Source organism: Hoplias malabaricus, chromosome 2 (assembly GCF_029633855.1).
Source record: "Hoplias malabaricus isolate fHopMal1 chromosome 2, fHopMal1.hap1, whole genome shotgun sequence".
NCBI lineage: Eukaryota > Metazoa > Chordata > Actinopteri > Characiformes > Erythrinidae > Hoplias > Hoplias malabaricus.
This window is the reverse complement of record NC_089801.1, coordinates 47,495,856-47,519,172: the sequence shown is the minus strand read 5'-3', so window position 1 is coordinate 47,519,172 and position 23,317 is coordinate 47,495,856. Positions and strand designations below refer to the sequence as shown.

At 39.2% G+C, this 23,317-nt stretch overlaps 1 protein-coding gene across 1 annotated transcript in view; it reads left to right on the top strand.

Annotated features, from left to right (window-relative positions):
• The window catches only part of chrnb5a (cholinergic receptor, nicotinic, beta 5a), a 106,708-nt gene that overhangs the window by 34,848 nt on the left and 48,543 nt on the right, over window positions 1-23,317 (top strand). The window contains exon 2 of the mRNA XM_066658630.1: window positions 15,814-15,848. Within this exon, the coding sequence (XP_066514727.1) occupies window positions 15,839-15,848 (10 nt within the window). The 5' untranslated portion in view covers window positions 15,814-15,838. The remainder of the gene's footprint in view (window positions 1-15,813; window positions 15,849-23,317) is intronic.

Here is a 23,317-nt window from a genome sequence, read left to right as displayed (position 1 = left end):
AACAGACATGACGAGGACATGACATATTTACAGTTTTTACTAATTTATATGTATCTATGCACTAGTGTAAAGTTCTACGTAAACCAGCATGTACCTCATAATTTTCGGAAAAGGCTATTTAAGAGAACAGTAATAATCATTTTAGTTATAAACTTTATGGACAGCTGGTAGTAAATGTCTAATACAGTAAATGTAGTTAAAAAAAAAAGCTTTGAACTCCAATTTTAAACTCACTTTTCTTAGTGTTTAATCTTTAGCAAATTCTCAAATGTCTATTGATATTTGTGTGTTTTTTTTTTTTGTTGTTGTTTTTTGTTTTTTTGGGGGGGCTTATTCAATTCAGGCTCTATGCATTTTCAATATGTGCAAAATAAGTGAACAGAAAACACTATTTTATTCATTGCTCCTTCAATACCCTCAGACAACCTTCTGTTCTGCAACCTCCATCTTCATGTATTTACACAACAAAAGCTGGCTAATGTACCTCTGTCCTCAGGGTCACATCAGTCATGCTAGTGTTAAAAATTAGTGTAATTTAGGTAGATATAGATTAAAGCCAGTCTAGGGATAGATATGACAAATGTAAAGAGGTACATGGTACATAGTTTTCTGAGGTCTAGATAGAGACCTCAGATAAATTACATTTCCCTGGAACCTACACACTAATGAAGAGATTTGTATATCCTACAGGTAAACACACACATACACACACAAATGCATATCAGATTATATGACACTTTTCAATATTACACACTGCATATCCATGTCTGACTCCATAAGCCATTAGCCAGTTACTTCTAACTAACCCATGTTTGCTTTAAAAGCAGGGGTCTCAGACCAAAGGTAGCCACTACATATTTTAGGAAGGCTATAAACTAGATGCTGAACACTGCTGGAAGGATTTGATGGCATTAAGCCATGAGAACATGAGTGAGGCCAGCTATGCTATGCAATTAATTTTGATTTGCAAACACTAATCCACCTGATATCTAAGATATTAGGATATATGCAGTTGCACTGCTACACACCAAAATATTGGAGGGTTTTATACTCACCCTCTGGCCAACACTTGGCATTGAGCATGGTAACCAATGCTCCCTGAGTTGCTTTGCATTGCTGCTTTGAATTAAATAAACACAGTGCCCTAAGTCACACTGATTCTTAGAGATGGAACATTAAAATTTCCCAATGTCATACGCCCCCACTGGCCAGGCGGGAGACAACAGATTAGCATAGGCCCATTGGTGAGCCAGCTAGGCAGGGGAAGAGAGGAGAGATTAGAGCATAGTGACAGTGGGGTAATGAGAGCATATGTGCAGAAGGAGGGGTGTGTGAGTGAACTGACAAAATCACAAAAACAGATTTTCAATGAATAACTATATTGTGTTTTGTAAATACATTGAACAATGGATTAGGAACACCTACCATGTATCTCCATGCATTTTCTATTTTATCGGCTTCACTGATCTGCATACTTTCATATCCTCCATTCACCCCTACAGGACAGGGGCAATTTGCGGGGTGGGTCATTCTCAACGTTGCAATGACACTGACATATTTTTGTGTGTTGTGCTGGCATGAGTGGATCGGAGACAGCAGTGTGCCTAGAGGTTTTAAACCCCTCGGTGTCACTGCTGGACTGAGAACAGTTCACCAACCAAAAATATCCAGCCGAGAGCTTCCTGTGGGTGGAGTTCTAAGTCCACTGAAAAAGGACTAGAAGACCTTCTTCTGATGCAAACTACTGTGCAGCATCAGATAAGCTACTGTTTTTGACTTTACATATACAAGGTGGATCAACAGACTGGACAGTGAGTGGACACAATGTTTAAAAAATCTAGGCGGATTTCTGTGTCTGATCCACTCACAACAGGACAACACACTGCAAAGAAATTGTGACAGAGTGAAAACATCATAGAAAATACAAACAAGATACATTAGAATTTTAAAATATTCCACAATAAGCAGGTGAATTGAATTGGGTTTATGGCCCAACCTTAGTAAGACCATTGTCAAACAGTTCAAAAACAACATGTATCAGTACAAGAGCGCAAAAAAATGCAGGTCTTATTTTAAATAGAGTGAGGTATTCTGAACAAATATGCCTGTGTTGTGTACAACTGCTTAAGTGCATGACCAGTGAATTGTAGTATAAAGGGATGTTCCTGATAAAGTGGCCACTGATTGGGAGTAAATTAAAGGTTATAAACACAGTTCTCTCTCTGTCCTCTTCCTGTCATTTAATGTGAATGATTAATGGGAATGACCTCCTGTACACTGACCCAGATTTGTATAGGCTTCAGTGGGAATTTGTGTGTGTCTGGGAGGGATGGAGTGTGTCTGCGTGCATATGTGTGAGCAGTGATGCTTGGCCTGAATGCGTTTGATGTATGTGTCAGGAATTTGTGTGTGTGTGTGGAATGCATTATACATGTGCTTCCACTGATCCAACCAGTCGCCACATCAAGGCCAATGTTTCTGTAATGGGATTCAGAACAACGGACGATTTATACAGGCAAATCACCAGCCAACAGATTGACCTTCTATAACACACACACACAGTGGCTAATCCAACGGTGGCTCAACATTGCTTATGATTGATATTCTAGGAGTTGATCCTTGCATGCAAGTGACACACAAAATGTTAGAGAGAGCTATCTAAAGGCAGGTATTTGTTTAAATTTTCCACATGATAAAGCTAGTAGAGGTCATATTTATACATTATTCTGTTAGTGTTGCATATCCCAGTTGCTAGGCAACGATAGCGTCACAACTGAAAAGCTAATAATCTAGCTAGATATTTGTTTGGATAGGTATGGGTATAAAACTCCGCCCTTGCCTTGTTGGAGGAACTGAAACAAACTAAAAATGTTTTTGAAATATATTCATATTATGTTATTTTTCTGTCCATTTTATTGTATACAGTGTGAGGTCATACAATACAGAATTAGTTATTAGCTAGCTAAATATTTTAAATGCTTAATTAAAATGGTATAAGGGACTTTAGAAGATATCAAACACCAAATTCCACAGATGGTGTGTTTGAACTGGTTAGCTTATCTATCCTATCACAAGACATCTTTAATGTATAAAAATCTGTCCTGCAGCCTAACTGACACTGCTCCGCCAGAGAACTACAAGTAGTTTTTTATTTAGTGTGTCCTCTCTCTTCAAGGTACCAGACAGCTCAGCATGCAATATACACTTTATACCACATCTTCCAAAATTATTATCATGGTTCTAGTTAAATTACTGCACATTGCCATCATTAAGTTGCAGTTGGAACTGTCAGTGAATTGAATGCACTCATATACTCATGCATTTGTAACCCAGGTTATAAAAGCCTGATTTATTAAAAGAATATTTTATTTTTAAAAGGGTACAAAAGTTGAGTTAGACTGAAGCTGAAATTGAATATAAAGCATAATATAATAATTGAAATATTATAAATAAATAAAGACACAAATATGTGAGAAACTTTATTCACTTAAAAAAATAATTATTTTATATATTTTTGAGAATATTTAATTTATTTAGTAGTAAGTCACACACTACAGCCAATAAGGTGATTGACTACGTTGATAAGCGCGGGTAATTCTGCTGATCTGGACCCAGTTCTTTCTTTTGGGTCGTGCAGCCGTCGTGAGCAGAAGGCATCTGCAGAAGAAAGGAGAAAGATAGATTAGAATTTGGATTTATGTAGTAAAAAACTGCAGTGTTACAAGTAAACCCTCTTTAGGCTAAATCACCGAGCTGGTGGACCTGGGAAGCCCTCCGTGGCGAAGAGGAGTGTTATTAGCTGGTTACACTGAGTTTTGCATCGGTGAGTTAATTTAGTAATTACTGCGCTAGCCGACTATGCTACGCTAACCATGCATTTTCATTAGGATTATGGTGATGCCTGTGCTTAAACGTGTCAATATAACTCTTTAATATTCTTTATAGCTTATATGAATGATTATTTATTGGAGATATTGGCCTTTGTGAGCCCATGGTAAGCGCGCCACAAATTCGCGCGCGTTGCGAGAATTTAACCCCTTGTGTGCCAAGCAGTGCATTTATCTTTATTTTCTCTGTACATAATCTCAATTATTGTAAATATGTTCAATTAATTGGTCAAGAAGGTAAATATGTTGTGAGTATGTGTAGTTGAATGTGAATTATTATGTTTAAAGCTTATATGTGTTCATATAAAAACTTGATGTTGACGGAGTGTTATGACCTATTATAGGTCAGGTTTTTGGGCTAGATTCAATTTGGACCCCCCTTTTCTACATTTGATGGCGAGCCTCCCTGGATCCCGACCCTGGAAGCTGTCCACAAGTGCTGTGGACAACTCTGCTCTGTGAAACCCCCTTCTTTCTATAGTTGCTGAACTTTCACTACTCTCCAGTGTGGTAGGAGAAACACGTACCTTTCCACAGACTGGACTTTTTGCACATACTCAGTTCCAACTGCCACCTGTGAAACAACCGGACATTAATTACTCATATATACACACACACACACAAAAAAAGGGATATTTTGATATTAATAGATATTGGTGTATAAATAAATATATAAATATTTATTTTCTTATTGATATACATATTTTCCTACCCAGGTAGTAGTATATAAATATTGATACAGATACAGTTTTCCAATATATATATATATATATATATATATGTGGTAATAACAGTAATATAAGGCTTATTATTTATATTGAATATCCTGCCTGTTTTTTGTATTTTATTTTATAATATTTTACTTACCTTTTTATTAAAAGGAGGCTAACCTCCAAATCTCAGAGCAGTGGTGCAGTGTCATCTCTTGTGTGGTGTTGTCCTTGGCTCCGTAGACGATCCTAGGTTTTTTCTGATTGGCCCACAGTATTATTTTATAATTCTTGTTAGTTAATCCCAAATACTTACCTTTGGTATTTAAATATTGGAATCTAGCTAAGTCACTACTATTTTCTAGCAATTCGCTACACATTCATCTTCTGTAAACTCTTCGTCCTGTTCAGGGTAATCCAAAGACAACTCAGAATTTATGGGTGCAAAGCACTCCTCGGCCTCCTCTCCTCAGCCCTCTATTTACACTTTGCACTCACGTAATTTTTTTTTGTCGGACAAGCCTCTACCCCATCTCCACCCATGTTTTCTTGTATTCATCTATACCAGTGGTTCTCAAACTGTGGTACGTGAAGCAGCAAGAAGTGGAATGCCAAATGACCTTGAAAAATGTACTAGTAAATTAGGGGATCTATTCATAACTGTATTATTTTATCTGTAAATTACATAATGTTTCAAAGTTTTCATAATAATGCCCCATTGAAATTAATTTGTGGCAGTGTTCCTCCACTTTTTTTTCCAGGACGGGAATGCCCCAGTTTTTTGAGAAATCCATGTAAAGAAAGCCCAGTTTCAGTTGCATACTGGACATAAGCAAAGGCTTACAGATGTGAGTAATTTGGATTATATTATAAAAAGGGCTTGAAAAGACCAAGCCTGAAAAATACTCTGGAAAGACTAAATCCAGAGGAAAAATAGAGAAAAACTAAGCGAGAATTCTGTACACATGAGGACAAAATATGAGAAAACACTCGGCTGAAGGAAAGTGTTGCCATTCTTTGCATCATTACAGCCCTAAAACAAGGTTTAACACAGTGCTGTCCCTCCTTCACCTACTGCTGTAAGCGCAGAGAGCCGCTGTGACCTGCCCAAAGACCCCGCCTCGCTGTTTTCACCTGTAGCCTGTTGAAGCACATAACTGGTACTAAATTGACATCTTCTCGTTTTTTATTTCTTTCAAGACGCTTATTGCTCATAAATTTTATATGTTCTCATAAATTGTATATAAAACATTCTGTTTAGGCCTAGTTATTTGTATTTTCTCAATAATGTTTAGTAATTATTTTAGATAGTATAAGTAAATAAAAAGCAACAAATACAACAAAAATTCAAGCAAAAAAATTCTAAAGCCACCCTGAACTCCTACCCAAAAATATATATCTGAATTCACCTCTGAGGTAATTATATCTATATCAGATGTTACTCTCCTTTGCAGACAAAAAAACAGATTTACAGCTGCTTTATGTGGTGACCGCAGACCAAAGGTTTAACTCGTAAATTCCTGTATTACACAGTGAAGTGGTGCCATAGCCTAGTATAAATTCTATAAAAAAAGTGTTCAATTTAGGGAGTAGGGTGCTGTTAGGGAAAAAGCAGGGTTTACATGCAGTGCCAGGAAAGCATAGAAAGCCAGCAAATTTTTCCCATGTGTTCCCACTCCTCATAGTGAATATTTTCTGAAGACATCAGTATGATGGTAAATGGCTGCTGTTTGCAGTCTCTGCAATGTAGAGATAATGGGTTCATGTTCCCGGACCTCCTGGGTTCATGTTCTTCTGACTGTGGACAAATCACAGTCGTTGCAGTCTGTAGTTACATTTCTGAGGAGGAGCACAACCAAGCTACAGCCTAGGGTTCACATTGACACCTTGCCTATTGTGTAGGTTTCATGCAGAATCATAAATTGGGCTTTACTGTATGGGCATTTATGATACTGTGTTGTTATATCACCTATATCTTCATTCTCATCATTTATGGGTAAAGGAGCACAAGATATGTTCTGTTTTTCCTTTCTCCTGTGGCTCCCTCTAATGTAATCCATTATATCCTACCTTCCTCCATAGTTACATAGTGCAGTTTCTGCAGTGCTGAGCCCAGAGTAGCTGTGACGGGCACTTTTCTCCAGATTAAACGTTTGTGAAGCATTACAATGACTTTGAAGCTTTCAATTTAAAAATATTACATATAACATGCTTCTTTAAATCCTGTGGGTAACAACATGCAAAAAAAAAGTTAAAAGGTGTAAATGCCTACTCTTAAGTGTGTGCGCGTGTGTGTGTGTGTGTGTGTGTAAGGGCACACCGTATGCTTTGTGTGTACCTATTTGATCTCTGTTCAGCTCAGCACCGTACACCAGTCTACGCGACTACTTAGCATTCCCTTGACCTCAACAGGCCGCTAAATTAAAACTTTAGTGTTTTTTGTGTGTGGTGCGTCTAAACCCACCACCTCTGTTCAAGATGTAAGCTTGTCACTATTTAAGCATGGCAGAAATGCTGAAGGGGAAAGAGAGAGAGAGAGAAATGCATGTAGAGGGAGAAGAGAAGTAGAGTGAGATCTTGAGGTGGGGAGAGAGAGAAAGAGAGAATGGCTGGTCCACTAAAATTTTTCTGTTGTAAAAAGTCTGTAATTGTCTATTAAAAACAGGTACAAACCTCTCTCTCTCTCTCTATTTATTTATTTACTAGTTATTGATCCTCTAAAAAGTGTGTAATATGGTTGGTCAGGCTCTAGAGATACGGGAACACACTGTGTCGCTCAGAGAGGATTTATGAGTGATGTGCAGTTTTTCCCTTTAACGTTGGACACTTGTCCAGCTCTTCATTTAATGTACCCCTCGCTCGCCCAAGTGGACGCCCCTATATATATCTGAACTGATGGATTTCCCTTGTCACGCCTATGACAGGTTAATAAGTAACTGAGCTACTGTAGTGTATGGGGCTTGTAAAATATAAAGGGAAAGTCCAGCTGTTTTTGAATATTTTATTTGGACATTTTTCAGGACATTCACTCTTCAGTTGATCATCTTCACTTAGATGTAGTTCTACAATTACAGACTATAGCCCACCTGTTCTTTATGCATTGTTTGCCCCTTTATTGTTATTTAATAGTCAGGATCCCACAGAACCACCACAAAGCAGGTACGAGTTAGTTGCACTTGTAGGAGTGGATCAGGCACAGCAGTGCTGATGGAGTTTTTAAACACTGTCCACTCTGTTAAACACACCTCGGTGGTCCAACTTAGATGTAAATTCAGAGACAGTAGCTCATCTGTTGCTGCACAGTTTATGTTGATTGTCCTCTAGTCCTTCATCAGTAGACGCAGGGTTGTATATTTTTGGATACTGAGGGCTTTAAAAACTCCAGCAGCACTGTTGTGTCTGATCCACTCATACCAGCACAACACAACCAAACACGCCACCTCCATGTCAGGTGTCACTGCAGTGCTGAGAATGATCCACCACCCAAATAATACCTGCTCTGGTGGTCCTGTAATGGACTACATGTAAGTTATGTGCTACAGCCTGGAGCTGATCAAAATGAGGACCTAGACAAAAAAAAAAAATAAATAAAAAAAAAAAATATATATATATATATATATATATAAAATCCTATACTTAAATGACGTTTACCACAATTTGCTGGGAAACATTGTTTCCTGCTCCCATGATGCATCTACAGGTCAAAATAATACCCAATTCTTATGTGATTTCCCAGAGGCTTTGGTGTAACATATTGGTGTCATTTACTAAGCTGATGTAATCTTCTCCGACAATGCCTCAGGGGATTGTTATCCATGCCGCAATCTCGTGTCTGTAATAATCTCCATCACTGCCAGCATCAGCCAGTATTGTCAACCATATTCCAGCAGAGACAAAAAGCTTCACTGCTCTGTCTCAAAGGTCTGTCAGCTCTGGGGCTTTGAAGCCTTCTCTCGTCAAAGGCAAAGGAAAAATCTCATACCCAGTTCTGATCTACAATAAGAGGAAGCCAGCCCTCTTATCTCCACCCAGCAACATGCCACAGAAATGTACTCTATGTTTGGAGGGCCTGTTGGCACCAGGATAATTAATCCTTAATTGGGACGGATGTGATCTTTCGTGAATTAACAGGATGTGCTTTTGGGAAAGATTTGCTGGAATGAGAATTCCTAGTGGAGTAGAGGCTGGAATATTCTGCTCAAAACATTCAACAGACTGTATCCAAACAAATGTCTGTGGAAATGGACAGTGAATCAGTGTCACTAGAATCTGAATCTGAAAAAAAATTATTGAAATTTTTATTTTATTTTTTATCTAAGAATTTCAGGTCAAAATAAGTCAAAATAATTTAGGTACAAAATTCAGCACCTGAAATTGTATTACCTTATTTTTTTAACATTAAATTTTATGACCTGCAATTTTTTTAAATAAAATTTCTTGCTTGAGTTTTTTAAATAAACAAAAAATAAATAAATAAATAAATATTTTAAAAAACATAAAATTTCACATCATAAAAATACATCATAATTTCATTTCTGTTGACACTGATTTAACTCCATGTGGCATCTTCACCTGATTTTCCTGACTATGATTGTATCTAAACAGATTTCTCTCTTAAGAGAAAATTACCAGATATTCAAGTATCTGATTTTGCCTGAGTTAGACTCTTTAGTCATATAATTCAGTTTACTGGGGCATGTGTCCCTGTCATGAATTGCATGAGGCGATACTGAAAGCAAGTGTGTAGGTGAAGCCTTCATGAATATACACAAATTAATCAAACAAACATGATAAACAAATTTAAGAACACATAGCAACAAGACTGAACTACATATGTAAGAGCACATAGACAGAGCTTGTAAAAAAAGAACAGACAAAAACAACAGACAGATCCTTACAATACCACGCCCACCACACCAGAAAATAAATAAAAATAAATGAAGCAGATACTTAGAAAAATTTAGAAAACAAAACATGAGATAGAACATTACACATGATGGACACAAAATTACAACAAGTAGGAACTAATACTTAAAAAAAAAAAAACACTCTAGACTGGACTGGACGACAGATAAAACACTGGTCTGGCATCCAAACAGGAAGAGGCCCTGCTGCCACATCCTGTGCAGCAGGGGGTGATGCTGCCACATCCTGAGCAGCAGTGTCAATTCAAAAAGCACTGCACCACACGAGGGACAACGCAAGGGACCGGAACAGTATACAGGACTGCATGAAGTGCAGCATGAAGGCACGGCACTAGAACTTGGGCGGCAGGTGTTGCGGACACTACAGCAGGGGCAGTGGGTGCCGCAGAGACTGGGATGGCAGATGCTGTGCACACTGGAACTGGGATGGCGAACACCAGGGAGACAGGTGGCCCTGTGGTGATGTGTTTGGAGGCAGGGGGCACTCCAGCAACATCCTCTGAGACAGTTTGGGGGAACCTGCTTGGTGCTGAGGCACTCAAGGTGAAGCTGCTGTCACACAGCTCCAGGGTCCTGGTGTTGTGGCTCTGGACCCACTGGGACCCTGAACATATTAAGCAGTTACAAAGAATAAATGAAAGAAAGTTTCCATCTACAGGGATATGGTAAAATACTGATAGCTCTCCAATATAACATTGGGCTTTCTCTCTGCTGTTGCTTTTGTCAGTTTGCTGCTCATTCATTTTTTCTATAAAATGTCATAGCAATATTTAAAAAAAATCCCAATCCTCTGTCCTTTATAAATCACAGGACTGAAAAAGATAGACAGAGACAGATATTTGGGATATTTTACATTGCATTTGAAAAAAAATGCTCAATCTACACACACACACATTCTTCAAAAACACAACAAATTCCATTCAGATCGGGCCTGAGAACTATTTTAATACCAGTATATTATCACAGTAATAATAACAGTGATAACAGCAGTGTTTATTTAATACTCCTGAGATTTTTTAGTTTTAATTGCTTTAGTAAATTAATTTATCTAGGGTTTGTGAACCAAAGCTCGCCACAGTTCCCCGCAAATTAATACACGTACGTTACCCTCTGTAATGTCCCAGTTTAAACAGTCCTTCAGAAAACAACATATTAAATTTAAATCTGGATTATAATTTATATTTAATCTTGGAATGAGTTAGTAATGTCATGCTTTGTGGTCATGACACCGTGAAGTGTTTAAGTTTCACCGGTTGTTGTGTTTGGATGCAGTTTGTTGTCTCTTAGTAAGATTTAAAATTAATATGTTGTTTTCTGAAGGACTGTTTAAAAAGGGACATTACTGTGGGTAATGTACTTGTGTTAACTCGCAGGGAACTGTGGCGAGCTTTGGTTCATTGCGGGAAAAAGCCTCTTGTTTTAATCGCCATAAAACTTTTCCTTGATTCATCCACACCGAGCTGCAATTGGTCAGACAGCCTGGTAGGTGGGGTCACATTATATCTCAGAAAGGGACCAATGGAAAAAAAAGAGTGGTTCTCCCGTCCAATCAGGCAATTCAGTGTCGTTCTCTTTGTGTGTTGAGAGGGCGCACGTTAAGGCTGAAAAAGTGAAGAAAACTTAAATTTAGCATAAAGTGAGGACCGGGCTGAAACTCAGCCAAGAGCCTCAGGGGAGCCTCAGGAGGCCATTACAGTGAAAGAATAGGAGGACCGGCAACATGTCCTCACTTCCCAGAAATGTCCTCACTCCAAAGGTAAAAACATTGCAACGTCCTCACAAGTATAGTAAGACAAACACACACACACACACACACACAGAGAGAGAGTCTATAGGGTGTTACCCTGAGTCAAAACTGCCACTGTAACAGTGAAGCTAAGCTAAAGATGATTTACTGAAACAGTAAAGAGTTTTTATGTGTGTGTTTGTGTGTGTGTGTGTGCATGTGCCCTCCCTACACTCCAGAATCACTGGTGGACACCCTGGCAGGACCTTTGACCTTTCAAAGTACAAAGGCCACAGCTAAGCCTCCAGAGGGATCCCTTCCATCTTTGACCCCTGAAACCTTTCTGCTGCCACACACACACACACACGCATATAGATAAATTGCAGATATAGCAGGTGTGGACCAGACCCTGAAGGCAAAAGCCATCTGCCATGTTTAGCACCTGGTGTGTGGATGCTCAGAGTGAGTGTGTGTGTGTGTGTATGTGTGTGTGCACGCATGCATATGTGTGTATTCCTGAATCATTAGCATGAATGATTTCACAAGCCTGAGGCTTTGTTTGTATATTATTCATACATTTATGTTTCTGAATCTGTGTATGCAAACAACCCAGTGCTTGGGGGGCTTTAGAGCCCTCTTGCTAACATTTGGCATTGAGCCTGGTGAACTTAGGCTTATGGGCATGAGGCTCAGGTCATTTCACACATTTCTGAGGGGATTATGTATATTTTGTAGCCCAGCATTCATTGGTTGCAGCTGACCCAATAAAAACTGTGATATTAAAATTGTTTTATTTTTCTGTCAACAATGAAAGAGATATAAGTATGGATCCCAGACCTATTTATTGGCCTCATGTTTGTAAACAGAGCTCTGTTCATCTGTGTCAGTCCGTAAAGGGGCTTGGTCTGCGTCCCACATTAGCACTACACTCCCTACATCATGCACATCTCAGATAATATAATCTAAGTATATGCAAATTCAAGAGGGGAACATGATCCTAATAGCTCACTCAAAAATGTTTTCGACATAAAATCCACTATGTGGATACAGAAACTCTCATGTCAGAAACTGTGCCCTATGAGGGTTTAACGAGACATGTGGGAGTCCACCTCAGCGTTGCTACGGCATGGAAATCCTGCACCTCTTATAGATCACCCACGTTTTCAGACAAGGAGAACTACTTTATTAATCTTTAAGCTAAACCAGAGGAATAATTTATACAGACAGTCAAGATAAAACATTATCCTTCAAGAATCTGTTCCACTCTCAGAGTGCAGGGAAAGTGGGATCAGTTTATTTACCTGTAAATGGGGAAAAGAGTGAGACAAAGGAATATGTGGTTTGTGTCTATAGTATGTTACACACTAAAACAACACACAAGTGAAATAAGATGATTACTGAAGCTTATATATGACCTGCTCTATGAATAACACACACAGATTCAAACAGAAGATCAGAGAAATGCATTTGATTCTGACGAGCTAACTGTTTTCCATTAGATCCTATGATGAAAATGCTAATGTCGCTAAAAAATTTTACCAGTCTTTGTCTCCTGATTAGGAACCATATTACCAATCGGGACTGCTATACCAGCTTGTTCCTGATGTCATAGTCATCATAGAAAAATGACTGGGAAATATCATAGAAAAACAATCATATTTTTTTTCCTCAGTTCGCCCTGCCCCTCTATCGAAATAGGCCACAACCAACTGCGACGCTGAAGTGGAACCTTCATCCTAGGAAAATTTTTTGAAAATCTTGCAGTACACCACTATTACTAAGGGTAGGCGATATTACAGAATATTAACTCCCTATATCATGGTTCCATCTAGGAAGGATGGATCGGTAATACCTATCTAACCTAGCGTTGCGAATGTAGTTGCGAACTACGGCCAGCAGGGTGGGCAACGTATGGGTTATCAATGGTTATCTGCTTTGGTAATACGGGACCCAATGGTAATGTTTTCTGGGTTCCTCGTACACCGTTACCTCCATGTCCTCCTCCTCCTTCGAAGTTCAGGCTGTTCGTTCTTACCATTTTCAGAGTCATCGCCAAAACTCTCAAAATAAATTAGTCACTGGCAGGATATATTTATATAAAGATCATGTTGTAAATAGAATCTTAGCTTACTTCCTGATATTTTCATGTTCCTTAAGGAAGCCAAAGTGTCCTGTTTGAAGAACACAGAAGGAATCTCCTTATCAGTCTTCAAGTCTTTTCCTAAAAACCAAAAGTAAAACCTTTAGTATAAATTTTTAAATATATTATAATTAACTAATAACTAAAATAACTTATCATAGCCTAATAAAAATCATAGCCTACCGTATTTAGGACATTCTTGTTGAGCGAAAGTACTCCTTGAGAACTTTTGTCTCGCAAGGCCTTTCATCTCCATTGTAGATATATTCTTGTACAGGTGCTGGTCATAAAATTAGAATATCATGAGAAAGTTTATTTATTTTAGTAATGCCATTCAAAAAGTGAAACTTGTATATTATACTCATTCATTACACACAGACTGATATATTTCAAGTGCTTATTTCTATTAATTTGGTGATTACAACTGACAACTAATGAAAACCCCAAATCCAGCATCTCAGAAAAATTGAATATTACTTAAAACCAATACGAAAAAAGCATTTTTAGAAATTCTGGCCAACTGAAAAGTATGAACATGAAACGTATGAGCATGTACAGCACTCATTACTTAGTTAGGGCTCCTTTCGACTGAATTATTGCAGCAATGTGGCGTGGCATGGAGTCGATCAGTCTGTGGCACTGCTCAGGTGTTATGAGAGCCCAGGTTGCTCTGATAGTGGCCTTCAGCTCATCTGCATTGTTGGGTCTGGTAGCTTTGGCACTGTGTAGGTGCCAAGTCCATCCATCCATCCATCCATTATCTGTAACCGCTTATCCAATTTAGGGTCGCGGGGGGTCCAGAGCCTACCTGGAATCATCGGGCGCAAGGCGGGAATACACCCTGGAGGGGACGCCAGTCCTTCACAGGGCAACACAGACACTTTCACTCACACACACTCACACCTACGGCCACTTTCGAGTCACCAATCCACCTGCAATGTGTGTTTTTGGACTGTGGGAGGAAACCGGAGTACCCGGAGGAAACCCACACGGACACGGGGAGAACACACCAACTCCTCACAGACAGTCACCCGGAGCGGGAATCGAACCCACAACCTCCAGGCCCCTGGAGCTGTGTGACTGCGACACTACCTGCAGGTGCCAAGTCCTGTTGGAAAATGAAATCTGCATCTCCATAAAGTTGGTCAGCAGCAGGAACCATGAAGTGCTCTAAAACTTCCTGGTAGATCGCTGCGTTTACCTGAGACCTCAGAAAACACAGTGGACCAACACCAGCAGATGACATGACACCCCAAATCATCACTGACTGTGGAAACATTACACGGGACCTCAGGCAACATCGATTCTGTGCTTCTCCTCTCTTCCTCCAGACTCTGGAACCTTGATTTCCAAAGAAAATGCAAGATTTACTTTCATCAGAGCACATAACTTTGGACCACTCAGCAGCAGTCCAGTCCTTTTTGTCTTTAGCCCAGATGAGATGCTTCTGACACTGTCTCTTGTTCAAGAGTGGCTTGACACAAGGAGTGCGACAGCTGAAACCCATGTCTTGCATACATCTGCGTGGTGGTTTTTGAACCACTGACTCCAGTCTGTGAATCTCCCGCACATTTTTGAGTGGGTTTTGTTTCACAGTCCTCTCCAGGGTGCGCTTATCTCTATTGCTTGTACACTTTTTTCTACCCCATCTTATCCTTCCCTTCGCCTCTCTATTAATGTTCTTGGATACAGAGCTCTGTGAACAGCCAGCCTCTTTAGCAATGACCATTTGTGTCTTGCCCTGCTTGTGTAAGGTGTCAGTGGTCGTCTTTTGGACAACTGTCAAGTCAGCAGTCTTCCCCATGATTGTGTAGCCTACAGAACTAGACTGAGAGACTATTTAAAAGCCTTTGCAGGTGTTTTGAATTACTTAGATTATTAGAGTGTGGTACCCAGTGTCTTCAATATTGAACATTCATCCATCCATCCATTATCTGTAACCGCTTATCCAATTTAGGGTCGCGGGGGGTCCAGAGCCTACCTGGAATCATCGGGCGCAAGGTGGGAATACACCCTGGAGGGGACGCCATCCTTCACAAGGCAACACAGACACACACACATTCACTCACACACTCACACCTACGGACACTTTCGAGTCGCCAATCCACCTGCAACGTGTGTTTTTGGACTGTGGGAGGAAACCGGAGCACCCGGAGGAAACCCACGCGGACACGGGGAGAACACACCAACTCCTAACAGACAGTCACCCGGAGCTGGAATCGAACCCACAACCTCCAGGCCCCTGGAGCTGTGTGACTGCGACACTACCTGCTGCGCATTTTTTTTCATGATATTCTACTTTTATGACCAGCACCTGTAGTACTGGAGTTCTGCTGCTTGGGCATTCAGTTTATCCTCCAGCATCTTCACTCTGTTGATTCAACAATCAACCAATCTTTCTCTGTTTCTTTATTTGCTTCTGTAGGAACAGAGGAAGACAGTGGAAGAGAATGGACAGAGGTGAATGTTGTGTCGAATATTTCTCCAGTATCATGTCCTGTGCCCTCTGTGTGTTACTGAAGCGGTACCTGGAACCCAATGGTAATATTTTTCCATAACCCCCTTAACCACTGATGGCAGCGGTCAGTCCGCGTGTCCGGCAGAGACCCTATTAGCCCACAGTGTATGTATGTAACCAGATTTTGGTGAATAACATGTTGAATATCTACACCACACACACACACACACACACACACACACACACAATCTTGTATGTGCACATTTTGTGGATTACCACCGACTTTTCTATATAGTCGCTATTCAATTAAAACATGTATCTCCATTTTTGTGGATTTTTACTTTACTACATCATTTGAACACATAGTGTGTGACAATTTGGTCTATTGATGAATAGACCAATAGAATAAAATCAAGCAAAATTACTTTGAGTAAAATATTTTTTAACTGACTTCCACTGAAATTTAACAAGGTTTTCCTTCTCCTGTGAAGTTACTGTTTAGGAGATACATGTTTTCCATTGGACAGCGACAACATGTACTACGTGCTTAACCCTAACAATGAACCTATCCTTAAACCTTAACTTTAAAACATACTGATTTACATTGCACCGCGACCCTGAAATGGAAAAGCGGAAAAGAAGATGTATGTATGTATGTATGATTTACATTGTGGCTCCCAGCTGGGGTCCCCACAGAGAAGATAAATCACCAAAATGTGAGTGTGTAAACAGGTTTGGTCTCCACAATTCAATATATACATGGAAGACAGACAGACACACACACACACACACACACACACACACAGTTCAAGTGTGTGTGATTCAACCAATAATATTGTAACAATCACAAGTGAAAGCATGTGAAAACTACATCAGAACAGTGGCATTAATATGTGTGTGTGTATACCAGGTATATATCACAGTGTGGGGATCAAAAATTATTTATACACTCACATGGTGGAAATTTATTGTTTTTCTGGGGATGACCAACTGATCAGCACAATATAAACAATGAAGGTTACAGGTTTTAAATTAGATTTAGCCTTTAATATTTATTGAAATGTCAATAGCAATTCACTAAAATAATGAATGAAAGTCTATGTAATGCCCCCACACTATACACATACAAGATTGCGTGTGTGTGTGTGTGTGTGTGTTTAAGGGTTCAGAGTACAGCAGATGGCATTAAGTCTCAGTTTTTAAGACGTTTTAAATGCATTTGCAGTTGTCGTGGTTGTTAAACATAATGTGGTGTACTTGTTTTCTGTTCAATGTGTTCATGCCTGTTTCATCACTTGGGAGTTGTCCACATCCATGTTTTTGCAACCATTTTTGTGGTCTGCTCCTCGAGTACAAAGCTCAGAGTTAGCTCTGTGTGCACATAGTGCTGCTCAGTGCAGTAAGGGTGGTTACATTATTAAAGAGCAAATGCAATGGAAATCCTGCTGCCTACCTCAGCGTCTTCTCATGATGCAAGGGTCAGTATAATGGTCATCTGTGGAGACTATAGTCCATTCAGGAACCTTGACCAGATGATGTATTGATGTATGTTTGGGATCACTGTCTTGTAATAGGCAATACCCTTCCATTGTTCCTTCCCTATATTCCCCTATATTGTTCTAGACCATTCTATGATACAACAGCAGATATATTGGGTCATGAATCGTAGCTCATGCAGACCAGCACACACACACACACACACATACACACACACATACACACACACACACACACACACACCGACACACACACACTTTTAACAGACAATGTTGGAGTTTCCAATCTACTATAATGCATTTGATGGACACAATTAATGTGACTGACATAAGTCATGAAGACCTTTGTGTGTGTGTGTGTAGCTGTGGTGCAAATTAATGTAATAAGAGAGAAGGTTTATGATTTGATTTCTTTAATTCATTTTCTGTATTCATGTCTATATGACAGATCTGGTAGGGCCCTCAGTGTGTGTGTGTGTGTGTGTGTGTTTCAGAAATATATCACAATGTTGGGACTTGTCTTCCTTGTGAGGATGACCAGCTGGTCCCTGCAGTGTAAATCACTGCCTTTTTAAAATGAAGTGTTTTATAAAAGGTTTCATAAATATGTTATAGTTCTAGTCTGAGTTGTTTTTATTTAATTTTTTTTTGTATTATACAAATTCATATATCAGTGTGTCATTACTGATCTATTGTATTGTTATTCGGTATTATTTCAGTAACATTTAATGTATTTTCTTAACATTTCATTTCAAATCTTGATTTTTATTGTTTATCACTTTCTATTATTCCTCTTATTGTTTTACTATACATCTCATGTCTTTTTTTGTTTTTAAGCCTATTTTTTAGGTAGTGTCTTAGTCACACAGCTCCAGGGACCTGGAGGTTGTGGGTTCAAGTCCCACTCCTGGTGACTGTCTGAGAGGAGTTTGGTATGTTCTCCCTGTGTCCGTGTGGGTTTCCTCCAAGTGCTCTGGTTTCCTCCCACAGTCCAAAAAACACACGTTTATAGGTGGATTGGTGACTCAAAAGTGTCCATAGATGTGAGTGTGTGAGTCAATGTGTGAGTGTGAGGGGACTGGCACACCCTCCAGGGTGTGTTCCTGCCTTGGAACCAGTGATACCCTGAACTGGATAATTGGTTACAGACAATGAATGAATGAAATGTTCTAAGTAAACAAATTCTGATTGATTGATAAAGTATGGGTTAATAGTAACCTAGTAGCACTTACTAAGTAGTAATGGTAAATCTTCACAAAATTAATGGAAGTCTATGTAATGTCCCCACAATTCACAAGTGTCCTTGTGATATGTTTAGGGTTGGGCTTAATGTTAGGATTACTCTGGGTAAGGTCTGGGTATGTCTCCACATAAAGAATGGAAGTCTATGTAATGTCCCCATAAAACACAAAGACAAGAGTTGCGTGTGTATACCCATGCAACACATCTGTGTGTGCACACTGCGTGCACCAGTGATGATGTGCATTGTTTTATGTCCATTGCTTCTGATCGTGTTGACCAGCACACCTGCGGGCTTCAGTGGTGTGTGTACACATGTTTAGAAACATCTGCACACATCTGTCGTGAGTCTTTGTGTGTGTGTGTATATGTGTCTGTTTATTCAGGGTGTAAGCCTTCACAGATGAATTATGATCCATTGATCCATAGCCATCAATCCCAATGGCCATTAAATACAAAATGTGTAGCATACACTGATCAGCCAAAATATATATATAAAAAAAACCTCCTTGTCTCTCCACTGATTGTTCATTCTCTCAGCTCCACTGACCCTACAGGAGTACTGGTAGTTCTACAATTACACATGGTAATTCTTTTGTTGCTCTGCATACATTAACAGCCCCCTTTCACTCTGTTTGTCAGAACCCCATTTGACTGGTGGGTCATACTCAGCACTGCAGTGTTGTTAACATGGTGGTAGTGGTATGTTAGGGTGTGTTATCATAGTGTTGATCAGACACAGCAGTGCCGCTTGAGTGTTAAAGGCCCTCAGTGTTACTGCTTGACTATGAGTAGTCCACCAATCAAATATATAGAGCCAGCAGCGCCCTGTGTGTGGCGTCATGTGTTCACTGATGACGGATTAAAGGACGAACAACACAAACTGTGCAGCTACAGAGCTCAGAGCTACTGTCTCATACTTTAATGAAATAGGAGCTTCTAACAGAGTGGACAGTGAGTGAACACAGTGTTTAAAAACTCCAGCAGGCACTAGTGTGTCATTCTTTCATTCTCTGTAACCACTTATCCAGTTCAGGGTCGCAGTGGGTCCAGAGCCTACCTGGAATCATTGGGCGCAAGGCGGGAATACACACTGGAGGGTGCGCCAGTCCTTCACAGGGCAACACAAACACACACACACACACATTCACTCACACCTACGGAAACTTTCGAGTCGCCAATCCACCTACCAATGTGTTTTTGGACGGTGGGAGGAAACCGGAGAACCCGGAGGAAACCCACGCGGACACGGGGAGAACACACCAACTCCTCACAGACAGTCACCCAGAGCGGGAATCGAACCCACAACCTCCAGGTCCCTGGAGCTGTGTGACTGCAACACTAATGGAAGAGGCCATATCCACTAATAGATGCATCTATTGTGTAATGAGGGGACATTTGGGGCCAAAAGATATTGAAATGAATTGAAATCTGGATTTCAATGGAAATGAAATTTGAATCTGGATCAAAAAGAGTCGATTCATTCTTATGGCCCTGGTGAGAGTGTATGTGTGTGTGAGGGAGAAAATAAGTAAGCGTTAATGACAGAAATTTTCATAAAGGCGACACAGTGTGTGTGTGTGTGCGCTTCACGTCACAGGGATCCTATCCGGGGGTCTAACTACATGACTCTGCTTTTAAAAGAAAATAAGTACTCTCCTGTTCTCTGGAAGAACACACTCCTGCTTTGAAATATACATTACACCTGCTTTTAGATGGCCTTATTGTTCACCAGCACACTTTTAGTCCTGGTACACTTATTGGCCAAAAGTTTTTGAACTGCTCATCCAGTATCTTCTGGTATAAATAGGGAACTGATCTACTAATGTTGACCTGCAGTAATGGCTTCTACCATTATAAGAAGCCGTCACATAAGACTTTGGAATATTGCTGTACAAATTTGATTATTAGTGAAGTCAAGTGCTGATATTGAATGATAGGTCCTCTACTTCCAAATGAATTGAACTGTTCTGCAGTCAATCTTGGGGTGTTCATGCCAACACTTGACATTGGGCATAGTTATTTCAGGCTCATTTACAGCTGCTCCAGCAAATGCCATTTTTTTATTGTCAGAGTCAGATTGCTAATACAGCTTGTTCCTGAGTATAAATTGTTATTTTTAATAACATGCCTTGTTTGATTTAAAAGTTAAGACTTTTTATTTTTATCCTAACCAAAATTGCATGTGTGGAAAGTGTCTTGGTCAAAATTAAACCGAACCAAGGTCCATTTCATGCAGACTTTCAGACTAATTACAGGTTGATGTAAATGATAGACATTCATGTGACCGGATGATTTACTCACTGCCTACACATAGAAAACATGTAGGAACCTTTAATTTATCTGTAAATTAATTACAGATCATACCATAATATGCTGCTTCTGTGTAAACTGTCAAATTTTGCAACATTCAGGGTTGAATACAGTCTCTTGCAGTGACTGTCCTGGTTTTTATGTTGTAGTGCTCCAGTATAATTGCATATATAAGTGTGCTGTTCTGCTCTATCCCAAACCACATACTAACATACTACATAGGGCATACAGAATACTGTATCATTATTAGTATGTTACTCAGTAGTGTAGAAGATAGAGTGAAGGTTGGTGTGGTTTGTGACACAGCATTGATCAGTGAAACGTGTTTAGCCATTTAAAGGCTACAATTGTGGGTAACTGCAGTTCACTCTGTATTTTTTACATTCAGAAGCCCCACATATTTAAAGATGTAAACGACTGTTGTTTGTACATGGCTGAAGTTTAGCTTGTTTATGTTTTTATATAAAGTTTGATTTACCATAGAAAAAATTGTTTGTAACTGAAGAGGCCTAGCATGTCTGAATGTTTACCGACACTAGCGTTTAAAGTAAAACTGAAAATGTAAATATGGAGCTGATAAATAAGTAGGATAAGCACGGTATATACGTGTCTTACATATCTTGATCTGAGCCACAAATAAGTAGTAGAAAATAGTAGAAATGAATCTGTTCATTCAAATACATGGTTCTCCACACAACAATCAGTTTAAGTATGGGTAGATACAGCCTGTGATGGTGGTGCTGACAGGAAAAGAAGGTAGTCCTCTCACTAAATTGCAGTGTGAAACCAAACTGATCGGACCAATAGTATACAACATAATAAAAACTGATCCTTGGTTTGGACACTTTCATGGGTGAAAACGCTTTTAGTCACCTTGCGTGTTTAAGGGGGTAGTAAATTCAGGCTCCTGCAGATGGCATTACACAACAATGATCAGAAAATAAACACCTGCTGCATTTGGAAGAGGGGGTACAGTGAATGTTAGATTCCATTTGTGGAAAATGGTTCACAGAACTTTGTGAGCAAACGTGAGCAAAGACCTCTTACGTGACACTCTGCTCCATGTGTTTATGGTATGCTTACAGGGGGTGAAGAGAGACATACAAAAAAGGAGTTATCAGCAGGGCAACCATTTGTGCCTTTTACTTACCCAGAAACATACATTTCTATCTTTGTATTTCAAGATAACAATTTTTGCATCCACAAGGCTGCAAATGTTACTGACTAGCATGAACATTCAGGAGCATTCATACATCTGGAAGGGCCCACAAAATTTGAATCCAGATTCTTGTAGAAGACATCCCGAAAATCTGGCCAAACTTAGCAATACTTTAATGTAAAGATGACTGAACCATAAGGTCGCCTACATCGAGAAAAGTGTTCAGTACAGTCCTAATGGAATTGCATCTGTTATTTGTGCTTGTATTTCATTACATGCTATTAGGTATGTTTCAGTCACAAGTAAATATTTTTTGTCAATTTAGCTTAGCTTAATAGCTGTTATTCTGACACAATCCCTAACAAAAAGGATTGGCTACCTTGAAAAAATCTCCCAATACTGTTTAGGACCATGGAAATCACCAACTAGAAATAGACAGTGCAGCCATCTTGAGACAATTTGTATATGCATAGATCAGCAGGAAAAAGACCTGGGTTATATACTCATACTTATTAATGACTTAACCAGCATGAATTAATAAAGATACATCAAAAGTCATTCTAACCTGACACTTCTGACAGTAATGGTAGCTTTAAAAGGGCTACCTCAAAACTAGCAGTGTCCCCTACCTGTTCTTTAAGGTAAAAATGCTATCTGGTGAAATGTTTAAAAATGCATTAACTCTGGTAGAGAAGATTAAACCCATAATTAAATTTAAGCTTGGTTACTTCTGTAAAACTATCACTCACTGATATGTTTCCAAAAATTACTTATAGGGCCATGTATCAAAACTTGAGAGAATTATTTTAGCACCCAAACTTTATTTACTGCCTCGTTTACTTTATAAACTGCTATTAATGTTACTGTACCTTTAAGACTGATACAGGTAAATGACCTGAAATGTACTCTGAAAGGAGTCCTCAAAATGTATGATATGATCAGTCACACAAAAGTACAGCTAAAGAACCAACTTAAAATAATAAATATTATCTAATTAATATTACAAAATAATTTTATAATGTGTTTGTGTGGAAGAAGGTGAGGACAACATAATGCATATTGCTAAAATTATTTTTATTGAAACCGATCAAAGCAGGTTGCAATGAGAACATTGAATGCCATGTATAAAAATTTATCTAAGTACATTTCAATCAATTTTTGTTTTTTAATATTTGAAAAATATTCTTGTTCCTAAACAGAAAACAAGCTTAGACCTGGAGCTGATAACATGAACATGTTGTTTAATTTTAAGTTTAATAATGAA